This window comes from Capra hircus, chromosome 17 (assembly GCF_001704415.2).
Source record: "Capra hircus breed San Clemente chromosome 17, ASM170441v1, whole genome shotgun sequence".
NCBI classification, from domain to species: Eukaryota; Metazoa; Chordata; class Mammalia; order Artiodactyla; family Bovidae; genus Capra; species Capra hircus.
This window is the reverse complement of record NC_030824.1, coordinates 24,423,356-24,445,995: the sequence shown is the minus strand read 5'-3', so window position 1 is coordinate 24,445,995 and position 22,640 is coordinate 24,423,356. Positions and strand designations below refer to the sequence as shown.

At 40.9% G+C, this 22,640-nt stretch overlaps 1 protein-coding gene across 1 annotated transcript in view; it reads right to left on the bottom strand.

The window, feature by feature from the left end:
* The window catches only part of PIWIL1 (piwi like RNA-mediated gene silencing 1), a 36,154-nt gene extending 20,368 nt beyond the window's left edge, over positions 1 to 15,786 (bottom strand). The window contains exons 1-8 of the mRNA XM_005691338.2: positions 15,702 to 15,786; positions 15,260 to 15,371; positions 6,036 to 6,161; positions 5,315 to 5,529; positions 4,836 to 4,957; positions 3,702 to 3,782; positions 2,293 to 2,490; positions 1,686 to 1,797 (exon numbers count right to left, since the gene is read on the bottom strand). Of these exons, the coding sequence (XP_005691395.1) occupies positions 1,686 to 1,797; positions 2,293 to 2,490; positions 3,702 to 3,782; positions 4,836 to 4,957; positions 5,315 to 5,529; positions 6,036 to 6,161; positions 15,260 to 15,371; positions 15,702 to 15,779 (1,044 nt within the window). The 5' untranslated portion in view covers positions 15,780 to 15,786. The remainder of the gene's footprint in view (positions 1 to 1,685; positions 1,798 to 2,292; positions 2,491 to 3,701; positions 3,783 to 4,835; positions 4,958 to 5,314; positions 5,530 to 6,035; positions 6,162 to 15,259; positions 15,372 to 15,701) is intronic.

The following is a 22,640-nucleotide window of genomic DNA, read 5'->3' as shown; positions in this document are numbered from 1 at the left end:
AAGCCTTTGACTGTGTGGTTCACAAACATACTGGAAGATTCTGAAAAAGATGGGAATACCAAACCACCTGACCCTCCTCCTGAGAAATCCATATGCAGGTCAAGAAGCAACGGTTAGAACTGGACATGGAACAACGGACTGGTTCCAAATCGGGAAAGGAGTATGTCAAGGCTGTATATTGTCACCATGCATATGCAGAGTGCATCATGCGAAATGCTGGGCTAGATGAAGCATAAGCTGGAATCAAGATTGTCAGGAGAAATACCAATAAGCTCAGATGGTGCAGATGACACCACCCTTATGGAAGAAAGCAAAGACAAACTAAAGAGCCTCTTGATGAAAGTGAAAGAGGAGAGTGAAAAAGTTGGCTTAAAACTCAGCATTCAGAAAACGAAGATCATGGCACCCAGTCCCATAACTTCATGGCAAAGAGATGGGGAAACAATGGAAACAGTATCAGACTTTTATTTTCTTGGGCTCCAAAATCACTGCAGATGGTGACTGCAGCCATGAAATTAAAAGGCGCTTGCTCCTTGGAAGAAAAGCTATGACAAACTTAGACAGAATATTAAAAAGCAGAGACATTACTGACAAAGGTCTGTTCAGTCAAAGCTATGGTTTTTCCAATAGTCATGTATGGATGTAAGAGATGGACCATAAACAAAGTTGAGTGCCAAAGAATTAATGCTTTTGAACTGTGCTGTTGGAGAAGACTCTTGAGAGTCCCTTGAACAGCAAGGAGATCAAACCAGTCAATCCTAAAGGAAATCAGTCCTGAACATTCATTGGAAGGACTGATGCTGAAGTTCTAGTACTTTGGCCACCTGATGCACAGAACTGACTCACTGGAAAAGACCCTGGTGCTGGGAAAGATTGAAGGCAGGAGGGGAAGGGGACAACAGAGGATGAGATGGTTGAATGGCATCACCGACTTGATGGACACGAGTTTGAGGAAGCTCCAGGAGTTGGTGATGGACAGGAAAGCCTGGCGTGTTGCAGTCCACGGGGTCGCAGAGAGTCAGACATGACTGATCAACTGAACTGAACTGATGATGACTTGAAATTCATGGTCCAAAGCCACAAATTACTTTTGTACAAATTTAATATTACTTGCCTCTGGTGTCTTTTTCAATTTAGTGATCACTGTGCCAAAAGCTAGAATCATCTTTTGCAAACTGGTGCTAGAAGATCAACCACTGAACTTACTATCTAATCTCCATGAAACAAGTTTGTCTGAATTCTGTCAACATGTTAGACAAAGATTAAGAGTTAACCCATTTGCAGATTTATCACAACTGATGCTAAGGGTTCAAAGATCTTGAGCTGCCATTGCCAGATGAAGTTTTTGAAGAAGTGTTAGTTACAGAAAGACAGTATGGTAAGCTGTTAACTTGTATTTTTTTATCATCTATCATCTATTTGTCCTCTACATGGTTAAGTTCAAATGCAATCCTGAATCCACTTCAGAAAAAGAACCAGGAAAGAGCACATCTCACTTGCTTATGAGCTAACTATGCTGTGACTAACTTGATAAACATATTTATATACAGCTTTAAGAGCCACTTGTTTCATATGTATTAGAAAATTCATTAGCTATTAGAAAATTCTACTGAAGGTATTTCAGATGTCTCCTAAGGTCTAAGCAATTCACATTAAAAAGATAAAAATCAATATTAATGTCTTACCTTCCTGTAGTACTCTAAGAAACTGACTTCAGAGCCATCTGCTTTTTTAAAGGTACTCTTTGGATTCTGGTCCCAGTCAATATCATCTACTCTGTATGTTTTGTTGTTATACCTATGACCAGTTGAGATTTGTCAATATTTGATTAAAACACATAGAAATGTTAAAGAAAAAAGAAAAAACTAGATAACATACACTTTATAGAAAATAAAATTTCAAATCATTTGGTAATGTGCAATAGTATAGAAAGAACAGGAAACAAATTTCTTAACAGCTGTGAAGCCTGGTGTGCTACAGTCTATGGGGTTACAGAGTTGGACATGACTGAGCAACTGAACTGATGCTAGATGGATGTGGATGTAACCAAATTAATATTAGAAAATAAAATTATAACTAAAAAGGATAGAAATAATTGGGTATTTCTCCTTTTCAGATAAGTATATTCCCCCCAAACTTTTAACTCTTGAGAGAGGTTGTAAGTTTCCCTCCCATTTCTGTGCTACTCTCCCCTCTAAGTCTTAAACCCTACTTTCCAACTAACATTTTAGGGCTAGAAAGCCGAAACATCTTATGACTTGTAAAATTAGTTTGCGTTCTTAAAAGTCTTACTTGGTGAGAACAATTAAACCAATCAGTTCCTTAGACACTTGTTCTTGAAATTTGTGTTCTTCGGTTTGATGAAACAAGTTGAACATGAAATCTAAAACAGTTTCACTTCGAAGAACTTTATGACTGACATCAGTGCAGAGCATGATGTTATTTTCATACTGAAGAATTGAAGTAGTGAAGCCAGGCCAAATCACCAATCTGTCAAACGGAATGAAAGCCATGAAGTAACTCCTGTGAATATCCCAATATGCTTTGTATGTAACAAGTTGTTTTTCATCTTTATTAGCTAGGTCAAAAGGATAAGTCTTTTAGTAAATTTACTTATTTTTATCTTTTTCAGATAAATACTGATCTTTTTAAGATCTCCAACAATGAATGTTATTTTATAATAACATTATAATTTCCATTTTAAATTAATACAGCAACTTTACCAAATTTTTATATTGATCTAAAAACTTGAAAAGTCTAATTGAAAAATCTACAATTATTATAAATAAACCTAAACCATTTGAGTGTATATCCTGATACACTGCAGTAACTTTTGAAGCAATCATAATTAGGTGATGAGTTTTCATGATGAGTTTAGGTGATGAGCAAATATGTGTATGTATGGATGTGGAAGTGGCATCCCACTCCAGTATTCTTGCCTGGAAAACCCATGGACTGAGGAGCCTGGTAGGCTACAGTCCATGGGGTCGGAAAGAGTCGGACACGACTGAGCAACTTCACATTCACATGGATGTGTAAGCATGTATGGATGTAAGAGATGGACCATAAAGAAAGCTGAGTGCTGAAGAACTCATGCTTTTGAACAGTGGTGTTGGAGAAGACTTTTGAGAGTCCCTTGGACTGCAAGGAGATCAAACCAGTCAACGCTAAAGGAAATCGGTCCAGAATATTCATTGTAAGGACTGATGCTGAAACTGAAGCTCCAATACTTTGGCCACCTGATGTGAAGAGTGATTCACTGGAAAAGACCATGATGCTGGGAAAATTGAAGGCAGGAGGAGAAGGGGACAACAGAGGATGAGATGGTTGGATGGCATTACCAACTCAAAGGACATGAGTTTGAGCAAGCTCCAGGAGATGGTGATGGACAAGGAAGCCTCGCATGCTGCAGTCTATGGGGTTGCAAAGAGTTGGACACTACTGAGCAACTAAAGAGCAAATATAAACTTTGTGCTGGAAAACTCTATGCTTTTTCCCTGTGACTAGTAAATATCACATGATCTTTAAAGATCCAGGTATTCTGGGATGTCTCCTTTATTGTTCAAACCAAGTTAAATGTTCATTTAATGTGATGGGTACCATTTAACAGTCATAGTAAATCTGATCATTTCAAAATAGAGCATCACTTTCAAAGTCTGTGATCAAACCTAAGAAATAGAAACTTCCCAATTTATACAAACCTGTGATTTGGAATATCAATTGGGTCACTTGGGTTATAGTAATTCCGTCCAATTTGTTGCAAATTCATGATCTTCAAAAGCCTAGAATTTGAAAAGTCAGAATAATGACTACTGATAAGTATCCCATACTACAATTAGAATGGCATATTGCTTACAGCAGCGGTTGGCAAACTATGGCTTGTAGGTGGGCCAAATCCAGCCTACCTGCTGGTTTTTGTATGGCCTAAGAGCTAATTTTTTAAAACAGCTTTTAAATGTCTAGAAAAAAATCACAACTATAATATGCACAAAGATGCATGAATTATATGAAATTCAAGTTTCAGTGTCCATCAGTAAAGTGTCCATCATTGGAACACAGCCATGATCATACATGCTCAATGACTGCTTTTCTGCTTCAACAGCAAAGTAGAATGGTTGAGATACATCTGGCCCTTTGCAAAAAAAAAAAAGAAAAGTTTGCCAATCCATCATTTACAAAAAAGTAAATCTCCTATTGCATTAATTCAAGTAAATATCTATCAAGATTAATCAGTAGCAGATATCTTATGACCACCTTAAAAGAGTAAATTACAAACCCCAGTATTATGTCTCACTATTCTCATACCAATTTCAGTCTCATCCAGATTGCTTCCCACTCAGCAGGGGGATAGAGGGCAGTCTTCATAAAACATGTGTCCTAATTTTGGATTTAGAAAAAAAGAGCATCCACACTGAAAGCAAATTATAGAGCATGCAGTATAAGTCCTATGATGGAAGAAATAAATCTGAATAGGCCTAAATCCTGCCCTGTTTTCTAAACTGGTACCCACTGTGGGAATGAAGGAATATAAGGTTAGTGACAGACCTCTGAGAGACTGTGTGTTCTTAATACGAGCTCAAATAGGATTTAAAAGATCTAATCTCAACACAAATAAGGAAGTGAAAGACATGACACTTGCTTAAAGCAAATAAATGAGATTTGTATCAGTATATCACACCTAAAAATGATTAAAACTCAAGAGTAACCCAATGATCTTAACCAATCACTACCAAATCTAGGTACTAAGTATACAAGTACTTACTATACATGCCGTTCAACTTTAGATTACGTTTAAAATTTCTTATTAAAATGTTAAAAGAAAAACACTAACATACCTCCTGAAAATAATATTATAGAACTGCAAACAAGTTGGTGACGTAGGTGGGAGTTCATTTGTCAGGGTGATTGTTATCCTCACATGCTCTCCATTTCTAGTCTGACTAAAAACTTCAGTAACCTGAAGCCAGAGTGGTGGAAAACCAAACTTTTGTTAAAATAAGCCCAATACATAAGCCTGTTGAATAAGGCAACAATCTGAGCCATTAAGATCAAGCTCATGAAAATTTAGAACAGTTTAAAAAAACAAAAAGAATGGGTATGGGAAAATGATTTTAAGTGCTTTATTATTACTTGATTGTAATGATTAAGTCACTCAGGTAGATCTGAGAATGATACAATTATGCCAGAACACCCTTTGGGGGCATTATAAATCCTAACAGACTCGGGTTTCTCTGAAGACACCCTAGAATGTTTCAGTTTGGCTTTGAGGTGGAAAGCCCCATTTCCCTCTTCCCATTCCAACAACTGAAATAACCTTGTGCTGTAGTCTTTTAGGTAAAAATAATATCGTTCCATCAAAAGCATGACACCTTCCAATTAAATCCTCATGTTGAAAAAGAAGAGCTGAGCGGAGTCTTCTGGCTTCCATCAACGGATTATAGTCAATGTGATACTGATATAAGGCCCACTGGGGACGGGATGTCAATCGGAAATGGTTAGTGCTTAGCCTTACGATAATACCTGAAGAACCTGTAAAAGTAAGTCACATTCAATTAATGATATATCAAGTGTATGCTTCCTTGAAATCTTCACTGTCATGCCAAGGCAGATGCAGTTCTGTAAGCAAAGGGCTAGCAGCAACAGACAACACAAGTTCTCAGACATCTGACTTTGGGGACTACTATTCTATTTACATAAATTACTGGAAGCATCCATTTAGAAAACAATTATCCCTAGACTAAAGTAATTTACAACTGAACCAATGAAATCTTTATAGCAAAAAGCTTTAAAAGAGAAAAGTGATCTATGCAATATGTATCAAAATATTTCAGTGCAGCTGCAAACATCTATGACCTATTTCAAAACCAAAAAGGAGAGGAAAATGGAAAAAGTATCCATGCAGTCTTTGAACAAACATACTCTTTCACCTGAGCAATTCATCATACAAATAAATACCTAAGTGAAAGTGCTTCAATTTACTGTCCTGTGTACTTGAAAAGTAATCTCATGAAACTTATTCTTAATGATTAACCTACCTGTTTTTGATTCTTTCACATGATCTAGGTTCTGTCTTGTATTCACACCAAGATCATGAAAGTCTCTACGACGACCTCCTCTCTCTGCTAAAGATAACTCCTGGAATCCAGCAGATATCTGGAGTTCTTTTTTTAAAAAAAAAAAAAAAGAATAACAAAGAAAAAATATATCTAAGTAATACGCAACATGACAATGCAATTCCCAAAGTACACTACGGCATGAAATCCAAAGGCTCCTGTGGTGCTATACACAGTGTGTAACAATCCTGCTAGGATGTTTTAGGTATCTGCCAACCAAAGAAAGAAGTAACTTCTCAGCTAGAACTTCTTCCATGAAGCCCTTCCTGTCACCACCCTCGGCAAACTCAGCTCCTTCACAGGACATATATACCTTTACAAGATCAAGATGACTGGACTGATTCAAGAACTTAGAAAAATACATTTGCTGATTGGGTAATTACTTTTCTGTCTGTAGGTATAATACCACCTAAGGGCCCTAATATCAGTATTTTCACAACTTTTATGATGTAATTATAGCTGTAAGAATTGGCAGTTTATAAAATTTAAATGTGCTACCTGAATTAGAAAATGTTGAAGTTTAAAATGTAAGTTCCTCACCAATTCCCTTAAAAACCAGCAGAATGGATGGGATGAGCGTGTGCATATCCTGTGACCATGATACACATCTACTGGGGTAGGTTAACTATCAGTACATAGTTACTTGCAAAAACTGTGGTTAAAATATCCAAATTATTAAGTCTTTTAATTTGTATAAAATTTTTCCAGTGGTCATGTATGGATATGAGAGTTGGACTGTCAAGAAGGCTGAGCGCTGAAGAATTGATGCTTTTGAACGGTGGCGTTGGAGAAGACTCTTGAGAGTTCCTTGGACTGCAAGGAGATCCAACCAGTCCACCCTAAAGAAGATCAGTCCTGGGTGTTCATTGGAAGGACTGATGTTGAAGCTGAACTCCAATACTTTGGCCACCTGATGCAAAGAGATGACTCACTTGAAAAGACCCTGATGCTGGGAAAGATTGAGGGCAGGGAAGGAGACGACAGAGGATGAGGTGGTTTGATGGCATCACTGACTCAATGGACATGGGTTTGGGTGGACTCAGGGAGTTGGTGATGGACAGGGAGGCCTGGCATGCTGCGGTTCATGGGATCGCAAAGAGTCAGACACAACTGAGCGACTGAACTGAACACTTCATGTAACTAGTATGATGTGAACCAAAGAATACAAGCTATATAGACAAGTGTTAAACTCTAGCTTGCAGTTAACATGCATGTTACCTTGTGTAGCAGAGACTACTGACTACACAATAAACAATATTTCATTCTTATTTTTAAAGTTTATTTAGGAAGTAACACACCTAATAGGGGATTCCCAGGTGGCATAATGGTAAAGAATCTGCCTGACAATGCAGGAGGCAAGGGTTTGAGCGCTAAGTTGCAAAGATCCCCTGAAGCAGGAAATGGCAACCTCTCCAGTATTCTTGCTTGGGAAATTCTGTGGACAGAGGAGCCTGGTAGGCTACAGTACATGTGCTCACGAAAAGTTGGACACAACTGAGTGACTGAGTGCACACACATACCTAATAGACTAAAATTTCTACCTTCCTTGCACGTAAGGATGGCCTAAGAGACTTTTGCAGAAATTACTGGATGAAATTTTTGAGAAAGCACCTTAAGGGCATTAATAGCTGGCTTTTATATTCTCCATGCCCCTAGCTGCCAGTCTTGCCTGGAATCTGGATGTGATGGCAAGAGGGAGCCCAAGCAGACATTCTGAGCAAAACTTAAGTCTTAGTGACAGAAGTCACGGACTTGGGAGAACAAAAAGATAAGGGAGACCAGTCCTCTTCTAATCACAAATGCTAAAATTAGCTTAGAATTGCCAGCTTCTCAAAGAGAAGTAATGTAGCTTAAACAAAATATATCGGTTCCTGATATATCTTGTAAACAAGTTATTTTAATATGAGCTTCAATTTCTACACCTGAAAAATTGATTATAACAGATTTTTACTGGAGTGTGGTAAGTTGTAAGTAAGAACTTCATTTATAAAGCACTTTACAAGTACTGCTAAATATGCTGGTTCTTGTGCCTCAAGATTTTCAGGGGCTCTATTTTTAAGACTTTTTATCTTAGTTTTTGTTTTAATTGGAATTTAGTTGCTTTACAATGTTGTGTTGGTTTCTGCTGTACAGAAAAGTGAATCAGCTATACATATACATATATCCCCTCTTTGTCACCACAGAGCACTGAGTTCCCAGTGCTATACAGTAGGTTCTCATTTCTCATTGTCTATGTTATACATAGTAGTGTGTATATGTCAATCTCAATCTCACAGTTTATCCCACCCCCAGCCCCAGCCCCCTATACCCCCCTTAGTGTCTATTTGTTTGTTCTCTCTGTGTCTCTACATTTAAAAATCTTTCAGTATCTGGGGGCTTCCCTGGTGGTTTAGTGGTAAAGAATGCACCTGCCAACGCAGAAGACAGATCAGGAAGATCCCCTGGAGAAGAAAATGGCAACCTACTCCAGTATTTTTGCCTGGGAAATTATATGGACAGAGGAACCTGGCAGGCTACAGTTTCTGGGGTTGCAAAAGAGTCAGACATGACTCAGCCACTGAATAAAAAACCCCTGGTGAACTTTTTATACTAAAGACTTTCAGCTTAAGGTGTCCACACTAACAAAGGTCAGGTATACTGAATTTAAACTGATAGCAACAACTGGTCATAAATGCTTAATTTGAATTCTTCCCTGAAAAATTTGAGTTTCTCTTGAAAAAATAGTAGCTATGGATATGAAAACCTAACTGCAAGTTTCTGAAAATAAACAATAATGAAGTCTGCTCCCCTCTCCACATACAGTACTGCTACGACTAACACTTTAGTCAAATGGTGATTAACTGTCAATCTAAAAGCTGTTTTAAATGGGGATACAACTGCAGATAGAAGAATGGAACTGGAGCAATCAACCTGCCTGACTGGACTGCACTACAAAGCTATAGCCATCAGTGGTACTGGCACAAAAACAGAAATACAGATCAATGGAACAAAATAGAAAGTCCAGAGATGAATCCACACACCTATGGACACCTTATCTTTGACAAAGGAGGCAAAAATATACAATGGAAAAAAGACAATCTTTTTAACAATTGGAAAAAAGTCAATCTCTTTAATAACTGGTGCTGGGAAAACTGGTCAACCACCTGTAAAAGAATGAAATTGGAACATTTTCTAACATCATAGACAAAAATAAACTCAAAATGGATTAAAGATCTAAATATAAGACCAGAAACTATAAAACTAGAGGAAAAACAGAAGCAGAACACTCTCTTGACATAAATCACAGCAAGATCCTCTATGGCCCTCCTCCCAGAGTAATGGAAATAAAAGCAAAATAAACAAATGGGAATGAATTAAATCAAAAGCTTTTTCACAATGAAGGAAACTATAAGCAAGGTGAAAAGGCAGCCTTCAGAATGGAAGAACAGGAAACGAAACTGACAAAGAATCTCAAAAATATATGAGCAGTTTATGCAGCTCAATACCAGAAAAATAAATGACCCAATCATAAAATGGGCCAAAGAACTAAACAGACATTTTCTCCAAAGAAGACAGATGGCTAACAAACACAGGAAGAGATGCTCAACATCACTCATTATCAGAGAAATAGGTCTCATCACACCCCAGTCAGAATGGCTACCTTCAAAAAGTCTACAAACAATAAATGCTGGAGAGGGTGAAGAAAAGGAAACCCTCTTACACTGTTGGTGGGAATGCAAACTAGTACAGCCACTATGGAGAACAGTGTGGAGATTCCTTAAAAAACTGGAAAAAGAACTGCCATAGGACCCAGCAATCCCACTGCTGGGCATACACACCGAGGAAACCAGAATTGAAAGAGACATGTGTACCCCAATGTTCATCACAGCACCGTTTATAATAGCTGGGACATGGAAGCAACCTAGATGTCCATCAGTAGACAAATAGATAAGAAAGTTGTGGTACACATACACAATGGAATATTACTCAGCTATATAAAAAAAGAATATATCTGAGTAAGTTCTAATGAGGTGGATGAAACTGGAACCTATTACACAGTGAAGTAAGTCAGAAAGAAAAACACCAATAGAGTATGTAAACACATATATATGGAATTTAGAAAGATGGTAACAATAACCCTATATGCAAGACAGCGAAAGAGACAGATGTAAAGAACAGATTTTTGGACTCTGTGGGAGAAGGTGAGGGTGGGATGATTTGAGAAAACAGCATTGAAACATGTACATTACCATATGTGAAAAAGATGACAAGTCCCACTTCAGTGCATGAAACAGGGCACTCAAAGTTGGGGCACCACGACAACCCAGAGGGATGGGATGTGGAAGGATGTGGGAAGGGGTTTTGGATGAGGGGCACATGTGCACCCGTGGCTGATTCATGTCAGTTCAGTTCAGTTCAGTTGCTCAGCTGTGTCTGACGCTGTGACCCCATGAATCGCAGCACACCAGGCCTCCCTGTCCATCACCAACTCCCAGAGTTCACTCAAACTCACGTCCATCGAGTCAGTGATGCCATCCAGCCATCTCATCCTCTGTCAGCCCCTTTTCCTCCTGCTCACAATCCCTCCCAGCATCAGTCTTTTCCAATGAGTCAACTCTTCACATGAGGTGGCCAAAGTATTGGAGTTTCAGCTTTAGCATCATTCCTTCCAAAGAAATCCCAGGGCTGATCTCCTTCAGAACAGACTGGTTGGATCTCCTTACAGTCCAAGGGACTTTCAAGAGTCTTCTCCAACACCACAGTTCACAAGCATCAATTTTTCGGTGCTCAGCCTTCTTCACAGTCCAACTCTCACATCCATACATGACCACTGGAAAAACCATGGCCTTGACTAGACAGACCTTTGTTGGCAAAGCAATGTCTCTGCTTTTGAATATGCTATCTAGGTTGGTCATAACTTTCCTTCCAAGGAGTAAGCGTCTTTTAATTTCATGGCTGCAGTCATCATCTGCAGTGATTTTGGAGCTCCCCAAAAAATAAAAGTCTGACACTGTTTCCACTGTTTCCCCATCTATTTCCCATGAAGTGATGGGACTGGATGCCATGATCTTCGTTTTCTGAATGTTGAGCTTTAAGCCAACTTTTTCACTCTCCTCTTTCACTTTCATCAAGAGGCTTTTTAGTTCCTCTTCACTTTCTGCCATAAGGGTAGTGTCATCTGCATATCTGAGGTTATTGATATTTCTTCCTGTAATCTTGATTCCAGCTTGTGCTTCTTCCAGCCCAGCGTTTCTCATGATGTACCCTGCATAGAAGTTAAATAAGCAGGGTGACAATATACAGCCTTGATGTACTCCTTTTCCTATTTGAAACAAGTCGGTTGTTCCATGTCCAGTTCTAACCGGTGCTTCCTGACCTACATATAGGTTTCTCAAGAGGCAGGTCAGGTGGTCTGGTATTCCCATCTCTTTCAGAATTTTCCAGTTTATTGTGATCCACACAGTCAAAAGCTTTGGCATAGTCAATAAAGCAGAAATAGATGTTTTTCTGGAACTCTCTTGCTTTTTCGATGATCCAGCGGATGTTGGCAATTTGATCTCTGGTTCCTCTGCCTTTTCTAAATCCAGCTTGAATATCTGGAAGTTCACGGTTCATTTATTGCTGAAGCCTGGCTTGGAGAATTTTGAGCATCACTTTACTAGCGTGTGAGATGAGTGCAATTGTGCCGTAGTTTGAGCATTCTTTGGCATTGCCTTTCTTTGGGATTGGAATGAAAACTGACCATTACCAGTCCTGTGGCCACTGCTGAGTTTTCCAAATTTGTTGGCATATTGAGTGCAGCACTTTCACAGCATCATCTTTCAGGATTTGAAATAGCTCAACTAGAATTCCATCACCTCCACTAGCTCTGTTCGTAGTGATGCTTTCTAAGGCCCACTTGACTTCACATTCCAGGATGTCTGGCTCTAGGTGAGGGATTATACCATCATGATTATCTTGGTCATGAAGATCTTTTTTGTACAGTTCTTCCGTGTATTCTTGCCACCTCTTCTTAGTATCTTCTGCTTCTGTTAGGTCCACACAATTTCTGTCCTTTATCGAGCCCATCTTTGCATGAAATGTTCCCTTGGTATCTCTGATTTTCTTGGAAGAGATCTTTAGTCTTCCCCATTCTGTTGTTTTCCTCTATTTCTTTGCACTGATCACTGAGGAAGGCTTTCTTATCTCTTCTTGCTATTCTTTGGAACTCTGCATTCAGATGCTTATATCTTTCCTTTTCTCCTTTGCTTTTCACTTCTCTTCTTTTCACAGCCATTTGTAAGGCCTCCCCAGACAGCTATTTTGCTTTTTTGCATTTCTTTTACATGGGGATGGTCTTGATTCCTGTCTCTTGTACAATGTCACGAACCTCCATCCATAGTTCATCAGGCACTCTATCTATCAGATCTAGTCCCTCAAATCTATTTCTCACTTCCACTGTATAATCATAAGGAATTTGATTTAGGTCATACCTGAATGGTCTAGTGGTTTTCCCTACTTTCTTCAATTTAAGTCTGAACTTGGCAATAAGGAGCTCATGATCTGAGCCACAGTTAGCTCCCGATGTTGTTTTTGCTGACTGTATAGAGCTTGATTCATGTCAATGTATGGTAAAAACCACAATATTGTAATTAGCCTCTAATTAAATAAATAACTTTTTTAAAAAGGGATACAACTGGAAACTTTGCTCCCCTTCCATGCAGCTGCCAGAATGATTTATTAAAAACACAAATCAGGACATGCTATTTAAGAGTCCTCTCATGTCACCATATCCCACTTTACAGAGTGAAAACTCAAGGTCTTAATGTCTCGTTAGTGATAAATCTGTTAAGGCTGTCATTTTAATTTCTAAAACACAGTGGATACTTGAATGCTTACTGTGAGAAGCACTTCTCAGATGTAATACTTACAAGAGCTGGGAAAGATGGTAAAACAGGGCTTTGCATTACCCTGAGTATCACTGAGTCCTCACAATGGCCCTTATCTTTAAAAGCATATACCTTTATATAGGTAGGCAACTGAGTTTTGTAGAATTAAATTTAAATTCATGAGTCATTGTTTAAAAAAATGTATTAGTGAAGATCAATACAGAGAATGTTTAGGGAAAATAGCAAGTGACCTGGAGGTGTCTTTTGGAGTCACTGGTTTCAGCACTTGATTCCCACTCTGGATTTAGTCTTGTCATTTTTGGCCTCTGAAGATTTTCCAACTATCTTGCCAGATCAGATAATTTCAAAAGGTATTTTAAAAATATAGCACATTACAGGTATTTAGTTGGAGGAGATATATCCTGCTATAATGCTGGATACAGAATTCTTACTTGGCTTATATATTTGAAACTCATGCAACCTTATGTTTCTATTATCAGAAACATTTATAATTTAATGTGACATATTTATTCTAATAGAACAGATTATATCTCCCTGTTCACTTTTTGGATTAAATGGGTAATTTTTAAAAAAAAGATTGAGGAAAGTGATTCAATCAGTTCAGTTCAGCCGCTCAGTCATGTCCGACTCTGCAACCCCATGAACCGCAGCACGTCAGGCCTCCCTGTCCATTACCAACTCCCAGAGTTCACCCAAACCCATGTCCACTGAGTCGGAGACTCCCATGAATGAACTGTAATCAAGGACCTTAAAAATTAAAACATCATGCAGCCCACTGGGGCTTCCCCAGTGGCTCAGAATCTGCCTGCAATACAGGAAACGCAGGAAAAGCAGGTTCAATCCCTGAAACAGCAACCCACTCCAGTATTCTTGCCTGAAAAATCCTGTTGACCAAAGAGTCCATGGGGTCAAAAAGAGTCAGACACGACTTAGCAACTGACCAACAATAACACATATTTACTAAAAATACAAAGCTGTTTTACAACTTGTTTTCATTTCAGTCAAGTTTTTACATTCTTGAAAATGGCTAACTGGTACTCCATTGTTAAGTACAGAGGGTTTTACCCTTACCGAATAGGTTTTTCCAATGTTGAGGTCTTGAATGTAGTTAACAGTCTTACACAATCATGTACTTATTCAGTGTCTGGATAAATTACTACGAACATAACTGCTACTAAAAGTGTAATGCTGCCGCACATTACGAACATCATCCCAAATTTAGTTCAATCCTACATGGAGCACAAGTTCCCGTTTAAAAATTGCCACAACTGGCAAAAAATAAAATGGAGAATAACCAGATTAAAAAATGCTCCAGTTCAATTTAAACTTAATGGTAAGGCTTAGCATTTTCACTGCCCTTTGCACTTTTCAATGATTTACGCTTTCCTTTGTCCACTTTCCCATCACAGATTCATAAGACTGCTCTGTGTATCAGAAAGATGAGCTGTTCTCTAATTTCAGTAAGTTTCCAAGTTGTCTCTTGACACTGATAGTATCTGTCACAGTTCAATTCATACCACTTCAAGTTCATCTTAGATTTATCCATGTTTTCTAAATTTCATGGGTTTCTTCTGTGATGACTAAATATTTGGTCATATTGTGTTGCAAGGCATAAAGCAAGGAACCAACTTTGTTCTCAAGTTTTCCATTTGCATCAACACTTTTATTGCCCATTTCCCATGCCAATCCCAGGGTTTTAAAAGCCACTGTTAACACACTAATTCTCTACGTATATAGATGAGTTTGTTTTATTTTCCAATTCTAAAACCAAACTTAGTAACTATTGAAATCTTATACCAAGCATCCAAAAAAATTAGCTTTTGCAACAATGCAGGGAAAAAGCACAATTTTTGGATTCAGAACCGGCGTTCTGACTCTACTGGCTGCCACAACTTTGACCTCAGTTTCCCCATCTGGGAAACAGGATGAACCAATACCACACATGTGAAAATATATTTTATTAAGTCAAAGTTACAAACAGCTTTGATAAAACCACTAAAGAAGCCAAGAGAATGTTCTAAATTGATTAATGCATAATAAGCACATTTATAATCAGTTTAGAACTTACCTGCTTTATAAAAGCTCGTGTGGGGCTCTAGTGTTTGCTCTTTTTTGTTGCCAAGAAAATCCTGCGGCACTGCAATCAATGGCAGGCTGCACAGCCTCAGGGAGATGCTGGGACTCCTTTTTCTTTAAACAGAATTTTGGTAACTGCTCCCCATCTATTGCTACAAGCGCACAGACACACACAGAGAAGCCCTTTCCCTCTCCCTTCACCTTGTGACTTCGCTGTTGCTCCTACTGTTCCTCTCTGTCGTCCACGGCCAACTAATTCCCCCTCTGCTGGTGGCTGCTGAGGTCGAGGCTGAATGTAACCAGGCTGCTGACTCTGCAGTTACATGCAAATAAAGAACAATATTCTTTTTGTGTCAAGAGGTCACAGACATCAGAGGAAATAACTAGTCAAACAAATCTAAGGCATTCAACCAAAACTGATCTAAATTAGTAATCAAATATCTTATGAAGAAATTTCTTCAAGAAGGGTTACCAAGTGAGGTCAAGAACCAGCTTCCAATACCCCTCAGGACATAGAACACGATTTCCCTTGTTCACAGGGACACAGATTTTAAATTTAATTTGACAGCCTAAGCTGTTGAAGGCTTAGCCAGTTTGTTTCTCAAGGACTCTCCCTGCAGTTAGAAAAGAGTGGCACACTCACCGCAGAGGCGCCCACATGCTGTACCATCTCCTGACCACGAGCCCTTCCTCTTGCTCTTGCTCTGGCTCTCCCAGTCATTTTCCTTTTTCTTAAGAGGAAATAATCATGAAGACAATATTCAGTGTTTGCAATTATATTTGAGTGTTTCTACAACGCTATCTTTAAACTGATTTGGTTAAGACTCTAAAATAAGCTCCTGGGTAATCACAGAGTTTCCTAGCCTCTTAAGGCACTATCCAATATTGCCTCTTAAGACAATATCCCCACCTTCAGCAAAACTTAAGTGCTCCTGTGCTAGGTGACAGCATTGAAGTAGAAGACTTATTTTCATGTAATATGTCATCTTTCAATTGAATTAATTATAAAAAGTCTTAAGATATTGGTGAATAGTTCTTTCACATCTAGATATGTAATCTATGAAAGAGGACTCTTATGGTAAACTTTATGCCAGGCCCTTTAAGTAATTATTGTACATACATACACTACTGTGTCTTCCTGGATCATTCCACAATTGCATGTAGCTTAATCTTTTTTTTTTAACCACATCATTTATGGCCCATAATTTCATTCTTGATGAGTGGCATCCACTCTGTCTCTAAGGAAACAGAGTCATTCATCTCCAAACTACTCCTTTACTGCTCCTACCACACATGATCAACAATTCCCCACATTTTTTCAACAGCACCCTGTAAATGAGTACCTAATGTAAGCCAGGATCTGTCAGGCATCAAATATATTAACATGTATAAAAGATTCTCCACCAAGTCACTCCCAACTATAGTGTAGAAAGCAGTATCATCAGGTTATTATCAGAGCCAGACTGGCTCTTCTTCACATGATCTGTGAAGCAAATCACATAACCTGTGACTCGTGTCTTTATTTGTAAAATAGCCAATAACAACCTATACCACACAGGTCAACTGAGAACAACTCAACGGGAACACACACTGAGCACAAAGTGCCCGGCATACCATGAGCATTCAACACGTGAGCCCTTGTGGAAACGGCACAAAAAACATCACAACTACAAATACTGAAGTTTAACGAGGAACAAAGAAGAATGTTCTTACAAAGAGGAAAGCAGGAACTAATTTACATACTGAAGAGGTCTGTCTGCAACAAAGCTAACATTTAAACTGAGATGCAGGAGGACTCTGAATTGGAAGGTTAGGTGGGACCACTCGGAGAAAGCAATGGCATCCCGCTCCAGTACTCTTGCCTGGAAAATCCCATGGACAGAGGAGCCTGGAAGGCTGCAGTCCATGGAGTCGCTGAGGGTCAGACACGACAGAGCGACTTCACTTTCACTTTTCACTTTCATGCACTGGAGAAGGAAATGGCAACCCACTCCAGTGTTCTTGCCTGGCGAATCCCAGGGATGGGGTCGCACAAAGTCGGATACGACTGAAGTGACTTAGCAGCAGCAGTGGGACCACTCTTTAGACAAGAGTGAATAGCTCGTGACTATGTGTTGAGAGCTTGGCTCGTCTGCAGGACTAAAAGACGCCCATTGTGACTGAAGGGTAATGAGCTTGGATTTGACATTCAATTCACAGAGACTACCTAAGGTTCTAAAGAGGGGCAGATTATGACACTATTTACAATTAAATCATTCCGCTTTAAGTCAGGATAAGCCTTTTCTGAGTTTTCTCAGCTTCTAAACATTTTTGTTCCATGGAAATCTTCCTAGGAAGACAAATCTAATGGCACTACACTTTTAAAGACCCCTTTATCAAACACTAAAGGACTAAAAATACATTAGCTCACGTGCCTGTAAAAACTTTAATGATCTAATCAGCAATGTCCAAAGCAGGTTACACAATATAATCTGCTGAGAAACCAGCATATTAGAACTAATTTAAATGCCATTATAAAGTATTCTGAATTTACGTTATGTATATTATGACAATTGTTATACATACATAACTTGGGCCTTCCCAGGTGGCTCAGCAGTGAAGAATTCGCCTGCCAATGCAGGAGCCCCAGGAGACGTGGGTTTGATCCCTGGGTCAGGAAAATCCCCTAGAGGACGAAATGGCAACCCACTTCAGTATTCTAGCTGGGATAATCCTGGCAGAAGAACCTGGTGGGCTACAGTCCATGGGGTCACAGAGTCTGACATGATTGAGCAGCTAAGCATGCACGCATACATACATAACTCACGCATGGAGCACACGGGCATATATGCCCATCTCTTACTGATGGTCAACTGAATCAAATCTGGAGACCTCTGCTTTAGACTCCAGCAAACACTACTTTCCTCCACGCACCAGCTATGATAAATACCTTGATGCACTCTGTCCCAGGGCACACACATCCTTTGCTAAAGCACCTTACTCTCCTCTCTGAAATGGAAGAATTCAGCTTATCCTTTAAGGATCAGCCCAAAGGCCATCTCTTCCACCTTCCTGTACCAAGTTGTTTGCATGTGTATTACAGCAACTACCACATCTCATGGGTAAGCAGTTCCTCCTCCCTCTCACACACACATTTCAAGAGCTCCTCTAGACACGGCTGCTAATCAGTCTAGTCCTTTGCGCCTAAGCCCAAAGCATGGCAACCCAGCAGTGTCTATGTGCATATGTCGTAAAAACCTAGTAATAAGCTGAACTGCCACCCCCAATAAGGGATTTTTTTTTTTAATTACTGCAGTAGTTCTCAGAGCGTGTTCCTGGACTGGCAACACCTAGCACCCGATTGAAATGCAGATTGGAATGGGGGTCCCACTCCCAGTCTCCAGACAGAAACCCTGTTCACTGCAGGTGGTTCTGATGATAGCTGAGCCTGAGGGCCCTGGAGCCCGCTACCCACAGCGTCAAAGCCAGACAGCGCAGGTCGATACCATACCCGGGTCCACTGCATATGAGCTGGACTCAGCTGTGTCCTCCCCACTTCAACATCCCCCAGGATGGACCACAAGCCACTCCCATCACCTGGAGGTGAGAAACCGAGCTGGTGCTCAAAGGCACCCACCAGCTACAAAGGACATCCAGGTCAAGTGGATACCCACCCCAGGGGCAAAGACACTAGTGTCCACCCCAAACATGCAGCCGATCCTCCCGCGCCCCAAGGCTGCCCGCCGCGGTCCCCAGGCCTTCTCCCGATCCCGCTCTCTTCCCCGCCCCCACCCGCGCCCACTGACGGCACAGGACACCTCAATACAGGACTCAGCACAGGCTAAAGGACCGCGGTGGAGGGTGCCTTACCACAGGCACGCAGGCTGGAGCCCGAGGCTAAAAACCGTGCGGTGCTGGTCTGCAGCTACGCACTCGCAACCTCCCCAAGCTAGCGGACGCCTGGGCCCCACTAACAGTTACCGCGGAGCAGCCAACGGTTTTCTCACATCAGATTCCTCCGCGCCGGGACTTGGGACTTTGAGCCACGATGCCGGCCCAGACGGACCCCTGTGCCTCTCTACCCCGCAGAGCTGCTGGGTTTGCTCTTACCTTGATGTCCACTCTGGGCGATTGAAAGGCCTGGGGGCCAATGGAAATGGGAAGGGTCCTCTTTTTTCAGGGCGGATGGACACTGACTTCAAGAAGTAAATTGCTCTGCACGTGGCAACCGAGCTAACGGCATGGCGGGCAGCGGCCCGTGCTAGGTATTGATTGGCTGCCAGGGAATGGCAGTTTCGGCAGGGTGCAGAAGGAGGCTGGGCCAGACAAGCCCCGCCCAGACCCCGCCCACACCTTGCCTGAGTTGTACTTATAACACCTGTGATGAGCAGTTAGCAAAGATTGCAGTGGTCTTGATTTATTCCTGCTCGTGAAGCCGGGCTGTGCACTCAACATGCCATTGAGAAACTGAAATTGTAACCAGGTGTGTTTTGAGCGCCCTGCTGTTAAAAAAAAAAGAAGAAATTTACTCTTGGGTTGGTCTCTTAAAATAAGCTATTTCATTAATCAAATAAACAAATGAGATTTGAATTTTGCCTCCAAAGAGATAAAACTGCATTCTCGAGCTGGAACGCCAGGTGGCTGGCTGTGTACCTACACATATAACATTCCAGATCAACAACTTGGGTGCTGAGTGCATGCGTGTTCCCCTGGAGGAGAGTGGTTCTCAAACTTGTTCTGCATCAGGGTCACCTGGAGGGCTGGTTAAAACCACAGATCGCACTGCTCCCACCACTAGAGCTTCTGGATCTGTAGGTTCATAGGTGGGACCCACTAATTTACATGTCTGACAAATTGCAGGACATGTTCATATGACTGGTCCAATGTCTGCATTGATAGCAGAGACAGTGAGCTCCATGCCCTCAATAGAAATTCATTTCCTCACTGGACAAAACTAAAACAGTTAAAACTACATGTTGTAAAATAGAGTGGAATTATTTGTCAGGCTGGAAAGTGAGACGGATGGTGACCATGTGACTAGTTAAGTCCAGTAACAATTCAGTAACTTCCTTATAGTGGGGTGTAGCGGGACTTGTGAGAGTCCCTTGGACAGCAAGATCAAACCAGTCCATCTTTAAGGAAATCAACCCTGAATATTCAGTGGAAGAACTTATGCTGAAGCTCCAACATTTTGACCACCTGATTTGAAGAGCCGACTCACTGGAAAAGACCCTAGAAAGATTGAGGGCAGGAGGAGAAGGAGGCAACAGAGGATTAGATGGTTGGATGGCATCACTGACTCAATGGATATGAGTTTGAGCAAACTCTGGGAGACAGTGAAGGACAGGGAAGCCTGGCATGTTGCAGTCCATGGGGTCGCAAAGAGTTGGACATGACTTAATTGAACAAAAACAAAGGGGAGTGCTTCTAGGGACTGGCTTTAATGGGACTTTTATACAATAAACATTTTCTTATTCCTTCTTAAGAGTGTATACTTCGGTCAGAGTTGGGATGGGGGTTGGAAAAGGCTGCAGTCTCCCCAGGCCACCTCCCCAAGTCCACAGCCCTCAAGCTTCATCTGTGCGCTGAAAGGAACAGGCTAGATTTCAATGTTTCTCATGGTAGCTTAATTGTAAAAATTCACTGGGGGGCAGTGGTGGTGGTTCAGAAAACACACATTCCCAGGTAATCTTGATTCTGTAGAGTCAAGAGCCCAGGAATCTTGCTTCCTGGGCTGGAAGCAAAGAATTTTCTCTCAACAAGTGACACCAGGTGATTCTTATGCTCAGAGGAGTTTGAAAAATTTGAAAAAAGATCTGTGATCTTGACATCTCCCACAGTTAAATAATTCATGAGAAAGGCACTTGAAGTGAGAAGTAGTTTGGGGGGAAATAGCCTTTAAAGGTTTTCACTTTTATTTTTTTATGGCTCAATTTGGAATACAGTATGAATTTGAACTTTACTCAGGTCAGTTCAGTAGCTCAGCCATGTCCGACTCTTTGAAACCCCATAAACAGCAGCACACCAGGCCTCCGTGTCCATCACCGACTCCCGGAGTCCACCCAAACCCATGTCCATTGAGTCGGTGATGCCACCAACCATTTCATCCTTTGTCGTGCCTTTCTCCTTTCCTAGGAAAAGACTTAAAATGTTAGTAGAAAGCTGTTCTGTGAAATTTTGCCAGCAGATGGAGCAATAGAACAAGAAATCTATCTTTAGAGCATCAACTCAAGGTAGGGTAGAAAAATATCACAAACTAACATTACAGGGTGTAAGTCTCTATATACCTGGTATGCCTTGGAACTTTTTTTTTTAATAGTTTTTAAACTATTCTTATTTATTTATATTTATTTGGCCGCATTGGGTCATAGTTGCAGCACATGGGATCTTTGTTGTGGTGCAGGGACTCTCTGGTTGTGTTGCATGGATTCAAGAGGGTGCCCGCTTCAGTAGTTGCAGCTCGTGTGCTTAGTTGCTCCACAGCATGTGGAATCTTAGTTCCCTGACCAGGGTTTGAACTCACTTTCCTTGCATTGGAAGGTGGGTTTTTTTAACCACTGTGCCACCAGGGAAGTCCCTCCTTGGAACTTCTGAAGATACAGTGTTTGCCTGAAATATCACCGAGCATCTTGGCATGTGCAATGCAATTGGTTTCTAAAAAACCTGTGATACAGTGGGATGGGGGCAAAACCCATCTTTCTTCTGATGTCTCAAACATCACATCTCACAAATCTTACCTACAATTTGGAAAGAAAAGCTACTAAGAGAGAGAGGTCAGGGAAACATTGTTTTAAGTTCCTGTGTTGACCACAGGATCAGGGCCCCAGTGGCATCAGTTTTGGGGAGCAATGATATATGTGCCTGACTCTGGAGACTGGAAACCACGTGGATGTACATTCTCATTCCAGGAACTGGGTCAAGGAGGGGCAAACCAACACTGAAAGTGAATAGGGTGGGGAAAGTGATCTGAGTGTTGGAGGGAGGGTGGTCTGGGAGATGCCTTAGGGAAATTATGCTGTTAAAGCCTTGAATGGAGTTTGCAGGGAACCATGGGCAAAACATGGACAGGGCCTGGGCAGGGAATTGCAGTTGGGCCAGCAGGAGTGATGGGACACGTAGAGGAGGGACAGGTGATAACACTGAAGGGACAGACCAGGCTCTAGACGTTGAGTGACAATAAAAACCAAATGTCCTCACTGCTCCACGCACCCTGCTAGCTGCTATGAATACAATATACTCTGTCCTCTTATTGTTGATACTAAGCCCAGGCCAGCTAGACTGCAGAAGTGGGCCGATCACCAAATAGGAAGAGAAGCCGATGCTTCGGCAAACAGGAGCGTAAACACCATACCTGAAAAGGTCAGTGACTTCTGGGTCCCAGGCTGTCCTTACCAAGCGGAATGAGGTCCCAGATTCACTGTGGTTGCTTGTTTTGTTTCGCTGAAAGGAAATACACATAACATAAAGTTGACCATTTCACAGCAAAGAATTGACTGGCATTTTGTACATTCACAGTGCTGGGAAACCGCCCCCTCTATCTAGTTCTGGAACATTTTCATCACCCCAAAATTAAGTCCCGTTCCTATTAAGCAATGACTCCCCA